Raw genomic sequence first — 14,495 nt, 5'->3', positions numbered from 1 at the left:
ACCAATCAGAACACAGTGGGCTCACAGGGAGGGGGGGGCAGGAGCTCCAACAAGCCGTGTAGGACAGAGAGTGAATACACATACTATACAGAGATGCTGTATGAGAAACCAATGTGAGTTTGGAAAATTACACAATAAAAATATATTCTAGTATACATCAACAATGCAATTATGAACAGTAGGAATGGCCATGACATGGGACCTTTAATGCAAGTTCTAGTTTACCTTCAATCTCGCAGCCCAGGAGCTCGAGCCGTAGGCCCATACCAGCAGGAGTGGCCCTCTCCGGGTAAATTCTGATGAAACGAGTCGTCAGGGCCTCCACCGTCCTCAGCTCAGGAGTGTCGTAGTTGCTATTCCCTTCAAATATCTGGCATCGAAAAGAAGAGAAAGGTGGAAGGGATGGAGACAAAGAGAAAAAGAGTGAGTAAAAGAAAATGCTGGGCCTTTGACAGATACAGCTCTTCAAATGCAGACACCCCGAGGCAGACTTATCCCTGCCTCCTGAATACCAGAAGCAGGGCGGCATGTGCTTGGTACGTGGCAAGGAAGAACAGTAGGTGACCAGCTCTGTCTTATCTTGCTGACATCTAAGGCATGGCTTAGGCAAGAGAAGCAAGGGGGGGGGGCAGTGGCACAGCATGGCACACAAGTCTGTCAAAGGCACCCCTGGCTCTTTCAACTCTGCCTCAGATATTCCTCAAGAAAAAGGAATAAATGAGGGGAAAAGAGGTGGGATGCAAAAGTAGAGGAGATAAGGGACTGATGGAAGTGGATTAATGTGTGATCACCTGAAAAGAGCCTGGTGCACCTCAGACGCTGGGAACCTCTCAGGCGAGGCGAGAGAGGAGGCTAACTAGGACAGGGGGGGATATGGATCCTCCTTAGTCCCTTCATAAATCAACCATCAGCCCATCTGGATCAGATTTATGCCCTGTCAGAGATGCTTGTAATTGGGGACGGGCTGTTGCAGGTCTCCTTGGAGGTGCGTGTGGTTGTATGTGTGCTCGTCGTTATGGATTCTCTACGTGTTAGCGTGTGTATGCATAGAGGAAAGTGTTGGCGTGTGTCTTCCGTGCGTGCTGTGACGCTGGCAGATACATTTTGGGTCACTTCTCTACGTTGCGGCGTTCTTTCCTCCCTCTCCGTCTCTTTTCCTCCNGGTCACACATGCAGAACACACACAGTGAAATTTGGCCTCTGCATTTAACCCATCCTAGTGCCAGGGTACAATAGCTGCCCACTGCTCCTAGTACTAGACTCCTGGCACTAGGATGGGTTAAATGCAGAGGCCAAATTTCACTGTGTGTGTTCTGCATGTGTGACCATTAAAAGAGGGTTTCATGCCTCCCAATTCAATTATGTTTCTCATACAGCATCTCTGTGTAGTATGTGTATTCACTCTGTCCTACACGGCTTGTTGGAGCTCCTGCACCCCTCCCTGTGAGCCCACTGTGCTCTGATTGGTCAGCTCACCCACTCTGTTCTGATGAGTCCACCACCGTTACAGCGGAACATCAGTGATTATGTGTTACAATGGCGTTTGTTAGCAACCAGAAAATGACACCAGTAATGACAAACAGATGAGAATGCTGCGTGGGGTCTGGGTGGCGTGTTGGCGGGACGTTGCGCGGCTCGCTGCTGCGAGGAGCGGACAATGTGAGCTGGGTTCATTTCCTGCTTGCTGCGTGGGATCTGCGAGACATGTATAAGTTTCTCCTGAAATGACTCTCAAACATCTGATATTTTAACACGTTGACCTCCTCCCCCACTCGTTTCAGGTATCTCAACACTCAGTTCATCAAGAAGAACAAACTAACAGAAGCAGACCTACAGTACGGCTACGGGGGGGTGGACATGAACGAGCCGCTCATGGAGATTGGAGAGGTACTGACTGATTCTTGTACTGGTATACAAAAAAATCCACTTTATCGAGAGATTAGTGTGATTCAACTCCTATGAGTCCAGTGCTCATGTCAAGATTGTAACTTTCATTCGATGACCTACTCGTATATCTGTTTACACTTTTGTTAACTGCTGTCTTTTCATTTGTCGTTGCAGTTGGCGCTAGATATGTGGAGGAAACTAATGATCGAGCCTCTTGAGGCTGTCCTGATCCGGATGTTGCTGAATGAAATCAAAAAGTATGTTTTTCACACTAACTGAGCCACAAGAGTGCTTTTTGTTGTCTAAGATTAATGTTTCAGGCTTTCAGCAATGTTGGAGAAAACAGGGATAGCCTATTAAGTCATGGCACTCTAGATGTTGGGAATTCATATTTTTACAATGCCAGATTTCCATTCTTTCTCACTGTTCATGACTGGATGTGTAGCCGTCTTTAACCTACACCCAACAGGTTTTCCAACACTTCTAATCATTTCAGTGATAACAACAAAACAAACATCAAATGTAGCTCTAATTCCATTCTCATTTTACAGTGATCGTTGTGGTGAGAACCCCAACCAGAAGGTAATCCACGGGGTCATCAACTCCTTTGTTCATGTTGAACAGTACAAGAAGAAGTTTCCACTAAAGGTAAGACAAAAAATAATGACACCCAGTATTAAATAATTCTGCCTTTTTATATCAAATAATTTATACGTAGATGTCTAGCAAAAACAGTTTTGTTGTGCTGCTAAATCTCTTTTTCATATATGTGCGTGTGTTGTTATGTACAGTAGACTCTCATGTAAGACCATGTTTTGTATACACGTACAGTAAATTCTATGCGCGCCACATTCTCCTACTGTACTCACAGTTTTATCAGGAAATCTTCGAGGGGCCATTTCTGTCAAAAACGGGAGAGTACTACAAACAAGAAGCCTCCAATCTACTGCAAGAATCCAACTGCTCACAGTACATGGAGAAGGTAGGATTGATGGAAAGATAATGCAAGTATGTGGATGCTGGGTGGAGGGCCAAGGAACGCAGTTGGCTTGTCACTTTGTTTATTGTGAGCGTGGGATGTTTGGAGATGTGTCTGTCCCGGGGTCATTCAAATCACCTGCGCTTGTTAATCATTTTGTTTCAGCAGCTAATTGATAGTCTCTACAACACTAAGTATCTTCAAGCTGCCATCTGAGCCTCTGAGCTGCTGTATCACAGTTATACCCTTATTATAAAGCTGATGGTGTTCTGTATAAACTCAAAGACGTAGCTTGATCTGAGGATGACTAACCCTGCATCTTGTGTTCACCAGCATCCATCACATCCATTTATACTCAACCCGGGCCTGTGTGTGTTTGATCTGTCAGGTCATGTCCGTCTGGTGACATAAGAGTTTAAATCTGAGTATTATCTCTACCATTAACTGACCACCCCTGAGCAAATTCAGCTGTCATGACCTCTCCATCGCTCTCCTCTCTAACGCTTGTTCATTTATTCCCGCAATAATCAGATTTATCCCCCAAGCCTGTAAACAGGATCATCATTAAAGCTTATCCAGGCATTAGCGCATTATGTGATACTCCTGTAATGAGCAGCACTGTATTACAGTACAGTGCAGACAATTTCATTTTAAGACTGTTTTTATTATATCATTTAAAAGTGGTCCGATGTTATCGTGTTAAACCTTCTTTCTATATTCATAATTGGATATTTTGCCAAATTTCAAGACACATTGATATGAACATTGGATTTGTTGGATTTGAGAAACTCAACCTATTCTCTTTCTCCTTTCGATCTATTTTTCCTCAAGGTTTTGGGCCGGTTGAAAGACGAAGAGATGAGATGTCGGAAGTACCTGCACCCCAGCTCCTATGCCAAAGTCATCCATGAATGCCAGCAGAGGATGGTGGCCGATCACCTGCAGTTCCTGCACGGGGAGTGCCAGAGCATCATCCGGCAGGAGAAGAGAGAAGGTCAGTCCGGGTTAGGAAGATTTCAGTCACACATTGAGTTGCAGCATTGGAATTAAACTTTGTGTGTTGTTTTGTGTAGACATGGCCAACATGTACACCCTGCTGCGGGCCGTGGCCAGCGGGCTGCCCCACATGATCCAGGAGCTGCAGGTCCACATCCACAACGAGGGCATCCGAGGCACCAGTAACCTCGCTCAGGAAAACGTTAGTACCACATACCTGCAAATGCAGAATAGTGGGTTTTCAAGATGCCGTTCTTTTTTGGAAAATAGCTGTGGAAGCTTTAAAAAAAAATAAAATCATATTTTATGAAAAAACGTTACAAGTTCAATCATGGCTTTTTATTTGTTCAGTGTTGTGGATAGAAGTGTTTGTTTTTTGAAGTAATATCGATATAACCATTTAATTTATAGCATAGAGACCTGTAAAAAATGCTTTTTTTGTCCGTGTGGTCCCAGTACGGTAAAATAGACCGACTCAGATCGATTATTTCATCTGCTCTAAAAATGTAATTTTTGTGTGTAAACTTGAAGATTTGTCTTCTGATACAACTTTTCTTTTTTGTTCTCTCTCTTTTCTGACCTCTCTAGATGCCAACCCTGTTTGTGGAGTCAGTGCTGGAGGTCCACAGTAAATTCGTTCAACTCATAAACACAGTTCTAAATGGAGATCAGCACTTCATGAGTGCACTCGATAAGGTCATTAACCCCAGACTCTAAACTCCCAGAATAGCTTCCGCCTTATTAAACATATTTATTGCAGTTGCTAGATATCAAAACTGAGTTACTCTTTTTTAACGGCAAACAGCAGTTATGTGTTAATTCTATGTAAAATTTGGTGCATTTTTAAAGGGAACATGTGTCACTTTGTGTCACCATGGTAAATGAAGTCAATTTCAAGCAATACATTCCTCAGTGTATGCTATATAGCCGGAGAAAGTTCTCCTGTCGAAAGTTCTCCTGTCGAAAGTTCTCCTGTCGAAAGTTCTCCTGTCAAAAGTGCCTACATTTCCCAGAATGCATTGAGTTTCTGAAGCCCAGGTTCCCTTAAAAAGCTTCATCCATGATCAACTATCGTATTGAACGTGTTTGTTGGATTTGTCGTCCTCAGGCTTTGACGTCTGTGGTGAACTTCAGAGAGCCCAAGTCCATCTGTAAAGCCCCTGAACTGGTGGGTGCACACACGCATACACACGCACACACAGGCGTACACACTGTATTATACACACTGCCTTGACCAGGTCTTGTCCCCTCCCGGTGTCTCTGTGCAGCTGGCGAAATACTGCGACAACCTCCTGAAGAAGTCTGCGAAGGGAATGACGGAGAACGAGGTGGAGGACAAGCTGACGAGCTTCATCACAGTGTTCAAGTACATAGACGACAAGGACATCTTTCAAAAGGTGAGCACTATTCCTCTTATGCTGGAAAATAAGAAAAGCACATAATTTTTCTTCGAACACCTTGTGACATTCAGATGAACTACAGCGCTCTGATTGAATGATTTTCTTCGTTTTCCACAGTTTTACGCCAGAATGCTAGCAAAGCGGTTAATACACGGTTTATCATTGTCAATGGACTCTGAAGAAGCCATGATCAACAAACTAAAGGTAAATGCAAAAAGTAAATATTAAAACTTATTTTTTGTCTGACTGTGCTCCGCTCACACACACCCTCTCTCTTCTCTATCCCTACAGCAAGCCTGTGGCTACGAGTTCACGAGCAAACTGCACAGAATGTACACCGACATGAGCGTGAGCGCCGACCTCAACAACAAGTTCAACAATTTCATCAAGACACAGGAGACGGTGGTGGACCTGGGCATCAGCTTCCAGATCTATGTATTACAGGTGATCAGGACGTATTCACAATCATGGGATTAACATCTAAGAGAGTCATTGACATGGTTAGATGTATAATTAAGACTTCAAAATGTGTAATGGTAAATGCTATCTGATTTCAGGCTGGAGCATGGCCCCTCACACACGTCCCCTCCTCCACATTCGCCATCCCTCAGGAACTAGAGAAGAGTGTGCAGATGGTGAGTTTGAAGCTCAGATTGATTGTCAGTTTTTAGTTCCAATTGAATAAAGGAGCAGATGAAATAATACATTCAGTCTTTATCTTCTTTTACAGTTTGAGTTGTTCTATAATCAGCACTTCAGTGGGAGGAAGCTGACCTGGCTGCACTATCTCTGCACAGGTAACGCACACATACACCATTTAAAGCTAACCGTTGCTAGATTTTAATATAAAAGTGCATATATATGAGCAATTATCTGAAGATCATAATTCTATTCTTGAAAAACAGTTTAAATAGTAATGTAGTTTTTTCGATCGTATGTTTCATCCGCATTTGCTCGTCTCAGGTGAGGTGAAGATGAACTACCTGTCCAAGCCCTACGTTGCCATGGTGACCACCTACCAGATGGCTGTGCTCCTGGCCTTCAACAACAGCCTGACGGTGACCTACAAGGAGCTGCAGGACGGCACCCAGATGAACGAGAAGGAGCTCCAGAAGACCATCAGGTCCCTGCTTGACGTCAAGATGCTCAACCACGACTCACAAAAGGTCCGAGTTCAATTTGATGCACATCCCATAACCTGGGATGGTGTTTGTCATTACCGATGGTACCACATTTTGTGTGAAGTCCTTATAGATTTGAATAAATAAATACTTTCCTCTCTGCTTACAGGAGGAGATTGAAACCGAGTCCACGTTTTCATTAAATATGAGCTTCACCAGTAAAAGGACAAAGTTCAAGATCACAACATCAATGCAGAAAGACACACCACAGGTCAGACGAATGGTTATCCTTCATTCTAAATACGCTTTGCTGTTATCCTGTCTTATGTTGATCATTCCAACAACATTATATCTGTCTGATCTTTAGGAGATGGAGCAAACGAGGAGCGCTGTAGACGAGGACCGCAAAATGTATTTACAAGCTGCTATAGTCAGAATCATGAAAGCTCGAAAGGTGCTCCGACACAACGCCCTCATCCAGGAGGTGGGTGGAAGTTCTCTTCATACAAAATCCTAATATTTGTGTTTACAGTATCTTTCTTTGAGCTTTTGGTTATTAAACAAGTTACACTAAGCCTGCACATATTCACTGATTCACGAAACAAATACAGTATTGTAGTCCAACATATTATACATACTTACAGTACACACACAGAGAGATCACAATATAGATATCATTGAGAAAAAGATTTACATAACACATTTCAAAATCATGTATCGATAGCAGTATGTTGCAACCCTGTTTTTAACATTACAAAAACTTTCCAATCACATTTTTCTAAATGTCTCTGTGCGCAGGTCATCAATCAGTCCAAAGCCAGGTTCAACCCAAGTATCAGCATGATCAAGAAGTGCATCGAGGTGCTCATCGACAAGCAGTACATCGAGCGAAGCCAGACCTCGGCAGACGAGTACAGCTACGTGGCGTAGAGGGAGCACTTCCACACAAACACTTGCCTGTGTGACTGACCGGCAGATGCAGGTTTAAAACGCGAAATTAATAACAAAACAGACTCATTCATCCATTTAGGTTTTGGACTGTAGCTGTCTGCTGTGATTATGTGCGGTGACTAAAAAGCAGGACTGGTGCCTCCATCTTTGAACACGAGAAAAGGTCATCGAGTCACGTTCGGACAGCCAGCTAACACAACCACCCTCAAGACCCTCCTCCAAACCCCGCCCACCTTCTGATTTTAAGCTGTTTACAACATCACCAGTGCCGCGCACCTGTGCGTCAAACGACAAAAAGAAAATGCCTATCGCTGTTTGAGAGGAAAGAGATGATCAACATACTAGACGACCGAAAATAAAGGAAACAAAGAAACCCGGGGGAAGAGTTGTGACATCAATGAGACTTTGTTGGCTACACATTAGAAAAAACATGCTTTCTTTTCTCACGTTTGCAGTTGTGTGTTTATTTTATTTTTTTCTTTGTTAAATGTACTGAAGTTAGGAAAACATACTGTAATAAATCTGGTATACTGACTATTGTATCTACTTTCAAATGTAAAGAAAAAATGAGGTGACAAACATGATCCTGCTGCTTGTCAAATAAATGAATAAAAACACTGAAAGGTTTTATGTAAACATTTGTCAAGTGTATCCATATGTCATTCATTTCTGGTGGTGTTTGTCAATGTGTGCTGTGAATGTGATACTGGCATTTTAGCAGCGCCAGGCTTCTCCTGTGAAGCTGCTTCAGGGATTGATGTTTCATTTAATTAATCAAATGTAAGAAAATAATTGACTTTACTGCAGTCCTGACTAGGGAAGGAGATGAGAAGTCACTGTGGCTCCGGTCTGTTTGGTGAAAACAAAGGAGCTCATTGAAACTTCTAACAACAATGGAGATGTTATGCATTTGCTTTGAGAATACCAAGCAGTGGAATGCTTTTCATATGAAAACAACACTTTGCTCAAGAACATCCAGCAATAAAATCAGTTTACAAGGAACTACTAAACTGCAACCGAACCTAGCACAGTTGTTTGTATCCCAGAGAAGAGGCTTTTTTAATTGCAGCCACTTTTCCCAGCATTCATCTCTTCAATGTGCATAGTACAGTACTGTCATTTGAAGATGCTCAGCTAATAAGCGTCCAACGTATTCGTTTGACTGCTAAATATAAGTGCGTCACGACTACGTCAGCATGCGCGGAGTAGCCAGCTGTTGAGCTGACAGCTGTCCATGGTGCTGACGCAGCCGAAGGGCAGTGAGTAAAGCTTTTTATCAGGAAAGAATAATAAACAATAATTAATAACACAAACCATTGTTTTGTTATCCACAGTACTGGAAGGTAGCTTTATGAATGGCTTACATGTATTGCATATTTGCTATATGAAATATATTAGTATTTTGTCAATCCAAATATGGAAATTTATGCTAGCAGTAAAAATCCATCCTTGTCTATGTTTGTCTTAATTTAAATTGTTTTAATATGGCTGATTTGGGCGGCAGGACCTCGTGGCGCAACGGTAGCGCGTCTGACTCCAGATCAGAAGGTTGCGTGTTCAAATCACGTCGAGGTCAGTCCTTTTCATCCACAGTACTCTGAATGTAAGGACCGCCACATTGATGCTGTTTGTATATAAGGGCAGTGCAACAAGAACTTGAATACTCGCAGTAACATAAAAGCATATAAAAACATCCTATGTATGATGTACATTCTCAAAGGGTTTTTGATTTAACTTTAGAGCTGACTTATTTTTTAGACTGTCATAATGTCATTTCAATTAGGTTGCATACCACATTACGTGTTGACATTAACAATGCATCCTACAAAGCACAGGATCTGATCTATAGATGTACAGAAACTGAACATGCCAGACAATGTGATTGTCATGTCTCAGTTTTTACGAATAAAGGACAGTACTACTGACCCTGACGTGATTTGAACACGCAGCCTTTTGATCCGGAGTCAGACGCGCTACCGTTGCGCCACAAGGTCACACAAAGTTGTATATTTGGTGTCCTGCGAAAGTCACAGTTGTTAAAGTTAGAGCACTGCACAATCCACACTCTGACTCTGTGACATGAGTGTGAGTGTGAAGAATGATGAGATACAAAAAGCAAAAGGCAAACAGCATACAGGTATGGCAGGATGTGCCCACTACAAGGCCCCAGGTTTTGTATTTGGGAATGTGTTTTTGATGCATTATGGTTATCCTTTCCTATGTTAACAAATCTAACTATCTGTCTGATCATTAGGAGATGGAGCAGATGAGGAGCACAAAATATATTTACAAGCAGCTATAGTGAGAATTATGAAGGCCCAACACTACCGCTCATCCGGGAGGATGTTCTCACCATTCAAAACTTTTGATTGATTTCTTAATATTTAGGTTGCATGATACAACATGAAGTGTAGGATTTACTACGTGTTTTTTTCCAATGCATCCAACAAAGCACATAACCTGTCAGATATACAGGTATTTTCTGCATCTGATCATAGCTGGAAGGGACCAGACTGTCATTGTCACATCTCACAAACTAAAGGTTATTTCTATTGACCCTGACGTGATTTGAACACGCAGCCTTCTGATCTGGAGTCAGACGCGCTACCGTTGCGCCACAAGGTCATACATGGCTTATTTTTTGGTCTTTTCTAAAACTAAGAGTTGTTAGTTTAGAGCAAAAATCTGCATTCATGTACGGAAGGATGTATCCACTACAAGGCCCAAGATTTTATATTTGCCTGTTTGTGAATATTTAGTAAAATGTCAGATTATTGCCAGTAAAATCAGCCTTAAAAAAAGAGTAGGAACCAGCTATGACTAACAGCTTCACATGATCATTTTGAAGTACTTAAAGCAAAAGTTGAAATATTTAGATTTCTTTAAATAATCAGATGTCAACTCACAGAATCCAACATTTTGCTTTTTCATCAGGCGCATAGAAACACTTCTGCAAAACGCATAGTTATAGAGTCATAGATTTCAGTTGGGATTATTCATATAATACGTAGAGATCAAATATCATATGCAAACCTAGAAGTTAATGTTAATCACACTTGTTGTTGGGCTCCATGGGTGATCAAAAAAGTTGCAATACAGAAAGTGTATGCAAAACAGCAGCAGGCAGAATTTGCAAATCCAGGAAATCAGAGAGCTAACACCATTCTGTGTGTTCACAGTGTACTCTAGGCCCAATCCCTATAAACACTGCAATTACAGGCTTTACACTTAATCCAAACAAAGAAGATTCCTGGAGAGAAGACAAGGTGTATTACTTGGAAGAGCCTGCAGAGGGGGCACAATTACTGTACGGTTCAGCATTGAAACTACTTTAAAAGACCCTGATGTTTATTTTGAGGGTTAGTAGTAGCTTAAGGTCTTAGTAAAATGTTCTGCATAACATAGGGTTATATATATTGCTTTGAGCTATAAGCAATGTATTATCAATTGAAGGTGCTTTGGTAGTAGTTGCTAATGTGTGTTATCAGGGAAACTTTTCAGGAGAAAAGACATGCCTTAGCTTGCATCAGACTGCAATGATGGCAGAAATATGATTTAAGTAATGTTAGACACTGTTTACTGTGAGTTTTATCAGACATCTGTAGTGTTTTAGGCTGTCTTTCAAGTCAATTGGCATGAACTGAGGCCAACATAAACTAATAACTGCATCTTCATGTGCAGACTCACATGGAGCCGTCTGCTGAGGAGTTGTGCAACAATTAAACAATGACTGATGCAATAATGATGAGGAGATAGAAAACAAAACACTGGCATTAGCCTTCTCAGAAGCATCAAATCATGATTTGACAGACATGGCTATTTTGCAAAGTTGGAAAACAACTTCAAAACACTCAGAAATGTTTAAATTTCAGCCTAAAATGTGTTAAAAGTTGGAAAAAAATGCAACGGATACAGTGGGATTGAGTAGTTTATGTTAATCTGTAGGTTTATTTTGCAATGTAATGTTAATTTAACACAGTATCATGCTACTGAAAACCAAAATCAACCTGCTTTGCCTTCAAAGACAAAGCACCGTTAATGTATTTGATGATAAAAACCTGGCCTTAAAAAGTATAATTAAAGTGAACAGTAATTCTGATTTCAGGCTGTGATGATGACTGAGATGATATCTCTATTATTAGTCAAAGTTCTGTGCAACTACAACTACAATTTGTTTACTCTTTCTCTTATTTGTACTTTATGTTCTCTCTTGTACATTTCCTTGACATGCAGGTTATTGTATCACATGTAGCAGGTAATGGGGAGGAGCCATGATACACAATACATGTGACTGTCCTTATAAAGAATATCTTCCTCTAAGTGCTCCCACATTCACTCATTTTACATTTATCAATAAAAGGTGGAGTTAGAAGGCCCTGATAGAGGTAGAGGAAGGATGTAGTAAATTAGACCTCTATGAATGAGTGTGTACATTGTGCTTGCTGAATGTTTTGGTGGTGAGGTACAACTCTGATGATGGAGGGATGTGTCAGGAATGTCCTCCATCACTCTCAGGATCATGTTGGAGCACGTATGCTATGGAAGTCACACCCTCACTGTCAGCTGACAAATACAGCACACAAACACACACACACACACACACACACAAATACAGCACACAAACAAACAAACAAACACACACACACACACACACACACACACACACACACACACACACACACACACACACACACACACACACACACACACACACACACACACACACACACGCACGCACGCACGCACGCTTGTTTACTTTAATGTGCTGATGCTTTCCTCTCCTGCATAGGAAAACAATTCTGTAAATGTGGAGAAGATGGAGTTAGGATACCGCTCAATACTAAGATAATATTTGCCACTGTGTAGGTATTATAATAAAACTTCTACCAAAACTTTAAATCACATTATATGTCAAAACATCCAAAGGAAATGGACAAATAGTTCTGTTTATTGTAAAAACTCTTAGAAAACGATTTCCACCTAGTGTTATAACGTAAGTAATTGTTTGAGCCAATAACAAGGCTCACACTGCTACCATGGCATGGTGCAATTTATTTTTGGAACAAAATGTTACTAGGAATGTAAGTTGTAAGTCACAGGCTCTTCTTTTACTTATTTTTCGTCCAGTACTATAAATTACATATTTAAATTCAAAACAACCTTCACAGCGGGTCCTGGGCCCCAGTGAAGCTCTTCATTTCCACCATTGTCTCCTCCTCCATGCATTCCTGATGTGCAGTGGACAAACTACAATGCAGGCCCGGGAATCATTTATCCATAGCAGTTTCGGATAAATAACTGAATAACTGTTGATTTAGGAAACTTATTATTGTCATATAAGAAACTCTCAAATATATCAGATTCATTCAGCAACTTGTATCTTACCATTTATTTGAGTTAAAATAAAAAACACTGAGGGTTTGTGTGTTGGTTGTAACAAAAATCACACATTGATAGTAATATGAATATAAAATGACAGTCACCATGAAGGCAAAGGTGAATAAATATCCATTTAGGTCATCAAACTGTCCTTTGTTGCTCTTTTTGGTGAGTGTTTTTCTTATTTTGTCAGTAGAGGGAGTACGATACAAATATGCAAGGGAAGGGAGAGGTTGTCAACATGGAGTGACACATACAGTATATCAGGTTGAAAGAGTTCCTCTATTTGAGGCTTACCAGTGATACCATACTTCATTATAAGGCAATACAGCAATAAGTTCCTGTTGCTTGACCCTGACGTGATTTGAACACGCAACCTTCTGATCTGGAGTCAGACGCGCTACCGTTGCGCCACAGAGTCAGGATAACGGACGAAGTGACATTTTGCATCCGATTTTTGTATCCAGCAGTGACTCCTGGGATAACAAATCAATATGAAGACACATCATTAGGTTATATGTGTTAGCTTGAGAGCAAGAAGCGAGGGTATTAATGCAGACAGATTTTGAGCAGTGATAATATAGTTTTGAAAAGAGGTTGTCCCTATTGCACTGGTGTTCATGTTCACTCAATTGGACTACACGAGAACATAAAGAGTAAGAGCTGCAGGGAATGAGTAAAGCGCAGAAAGGTTGCAGCTTTTATCCGTGAATTGGGTCATATTGTAGATCCAGCCTTGGGCTTATCTCTCCTTTTGCACTGCAGTTCAATAATTTAGTCATAACATTAATATATGCTTTGCTATCAGTGGCATAAGTGCAGGTCTCAGCAGCTTCATCTGAGAATATGACTCCTATAACTTATTCTGCCAGAGAGTTAAGCTCATTTGCTCTGTCTCATTCATTCAAACTCAACATCAGTGTGTATGTCCAACACCCAGGCAGCACAGATAGATCAAAACGAAGTGTGGTAACAAGCGTAATACTTGTTGCAATAGATCTGCAGTAATTGCTCTGAGTTGGAGCCCAAAGGTTTTCCCTTATTTACCTAACCATAAACTCACAGATCTGCATCTGATAAGATAGTGTTTGACACCAAAGGAATCCCAAATGAAATGCTTTTATAAAAGGTAGATATAAGCATGCAGGACTGAATCTGTCTTTTATAGTGTCATGTGCTTTGATAGGCTGCTATACCAACTAAGCATGCAACTTGGCCCCAGTCCCTTACAGATCCCAACGACCCCAGGTTGCAAAAACATGATTTCAAACTCACTGTAATATAGCAACGCAAAGGAACACTACTATAAAAAGCTTAATGGTTGTCTTTTTGGCACAAAATGGGTTGGAGAAATGTGTGTTATGGGACCCTTTAGCAGGTTAATCCAGCCCTAGCCACATTCATTTTTAAGGACCCCATAAAGTTGCATTCTCTGGCTCTCACATTTTGAATTAAAGTCACCAACACAACTAGAAATAAAAAGGTGGTTTAATGCAGTCAAAGTGGCTATTAATCATGAAATCAACAACAATGTCCCTAATCTCTCTATTGTATACGATTTCCATATTATACCAATGGGAAGAAAACATTGCAAATCCAAGTGTTACGCAACCTTCTATGATAAGAAATCAAGTAATTGGACTTTCGATGGGTTTGCCTCCAACCTGCATTGTGTTGGCTGCTGCTGGAAACATTCTTAGAGCCTGCTCTGACATGTGGGCGCGCGCTCGCAGTGTCAGTGCAGTGGTGCGCTCTGGCTGGATTGTTGGGAACTTTGTGCAA

At 41.2% G+C, this 14,495-nt stretch overlaps 1 protein-coding gene and 4 non-coding genes across 7 annotated transcripts in view; 2 read left to right on the top strand and 3 right to left on the bottom strand.

The window, feature by feature from the left end:
• The window catches only part of cul2 (cullin 2), an 11,970-nt gene extending 4,009 nt beyond the window's left edge, over window positions 1-7,961 (top strand). For 2 of the 3 annotated variants that reach the window (XM_010771240.1, XM_010771247.1), the window contains exons 5-21: window positions 1,782-1,887; window positions 2,062-2,144; window positions 2,439-2,535; window positions 2,750-2,869; window positions 3,698-3,860; window positions 3,940-4,064; window positions 4,451-4,558; window positions 4,971-5,030; window positions 5,131-5,259; window positions 5,380-5,466; window positions 5,554-5,706; window positions 5,820-5,897; window positions 5,993-6,059; window positions 6,226-6,428; window positions 6,553-6,654; window positions 6,751-6,867; window positions 7,182-7,961. In XM_010771240.1, the coding sequence (XP_010769542.1) occupies window positions 1,782-1,887; window positions 2,062-2,144; window positions 2,439-2,535; window positions 2,750-2,869; window positions 3,698-3,860; window positions 3,940-4,064; window positions 4,451-4,558; window positions 4,971-5,030; window positions 5,131-5,259; window positions 5,380-5,466; window positions 5,554-5,706; window positions 5,820-5,897; window positions 5,993-6,059; window positions 6,226-6,428; window positions 6,553-6,654; window positions 6,751-6,867; window positions 7,182-7,313 (1,930 nt within the window). In that variant the 3' untranslated portion in view covers window positions 7,314-7,961. The remainder of the gene's footprint in view (window positions 1-1,781; window positions 1,888-2,061; window positions 2,145-2,438; window positions 2,536-2,749; window positions 2,870-3,697; window positions 3,861-3,939; window positions 4,065-4,450; window positions 4,559-4,970; window positions 5,031-5,130; window positions 5,260-5,379; window positions 5,467-5,553; window positions 5,707-5,819; window positions 5,898-5,992; window positions 6,060-6,225; window positions 6,429-6,552; window positions 6,655-6,750; window positions 6,868-7,181) is intronic. The other variant, XM_010771255.1, reaches the window with a different exon arrangement.
• An 877-nt stretch (window positions 7,962-8,838) lies between these two features.
• On the top strand, window positions 8,839-8,910 carry trnaw-cca (transfer RNA tryptophan (anticodon CCA)). Its single transcript has one exon. It is a non-coding gene; the product is annotated as a tRNA-Trp (tRNA).
• Window positions 8,911-9,256: 346 nt separating this feature from the next.
• trnar-ccg (transfer RNA arginine (anticodon CCG)) lies at window positions 9,257-9,328 on the bottom strand. The gene has a single exon. It is a non-coding gene; the product is annotated as a tRNA-Arg (tRNA).
• A 559-nt stretch (window positions 9,329-9,887) lies between these two features.
• trnaw-cca (transfer RNA tryptophan (anticodon CCA)) lies at window positions 9,888-9,959 on the bottom strand. The gene has a single exon. It is a non-coding gene; the product is annotated as a tRNA-Trp (tRNA).
• Window positions 9,960-13,062: 3,103 nt separating this feature from the next.
• trnaw-cca (transfer RNA tryptophan (anticodon CCA)) lies at window positions 13,063-13,134 on the bottom strand. Its single transcript has one exon. It is a non-coding gene; the product is annotated as a tRNA-Trp (tRNA).
• Window positions 13,135-14,495: the final 1,361 nt, after the last annotated feature.

The sequence above is a fragment of the Notothenia coriiceps genome, unplaced genomic scaffold (genome assembly GCF_000735185.1).
Source record: "Notothenia coriiceps isolate Sejong01 unplaced genomic scaffold, NC01 NC01_scaffold00000339, whole genome shotgun sequence".
Taxonomy (NCBI): domain Eukaryota; kingdom Metazoa; phylum Chordata; class Actinopteri; order Perciformes; family Nototheniidae; genus Notothenia; species Notothenia coriiceps.
This window is presented reverse-complemented; position numbering and strand designations above follow the sequence as displayed.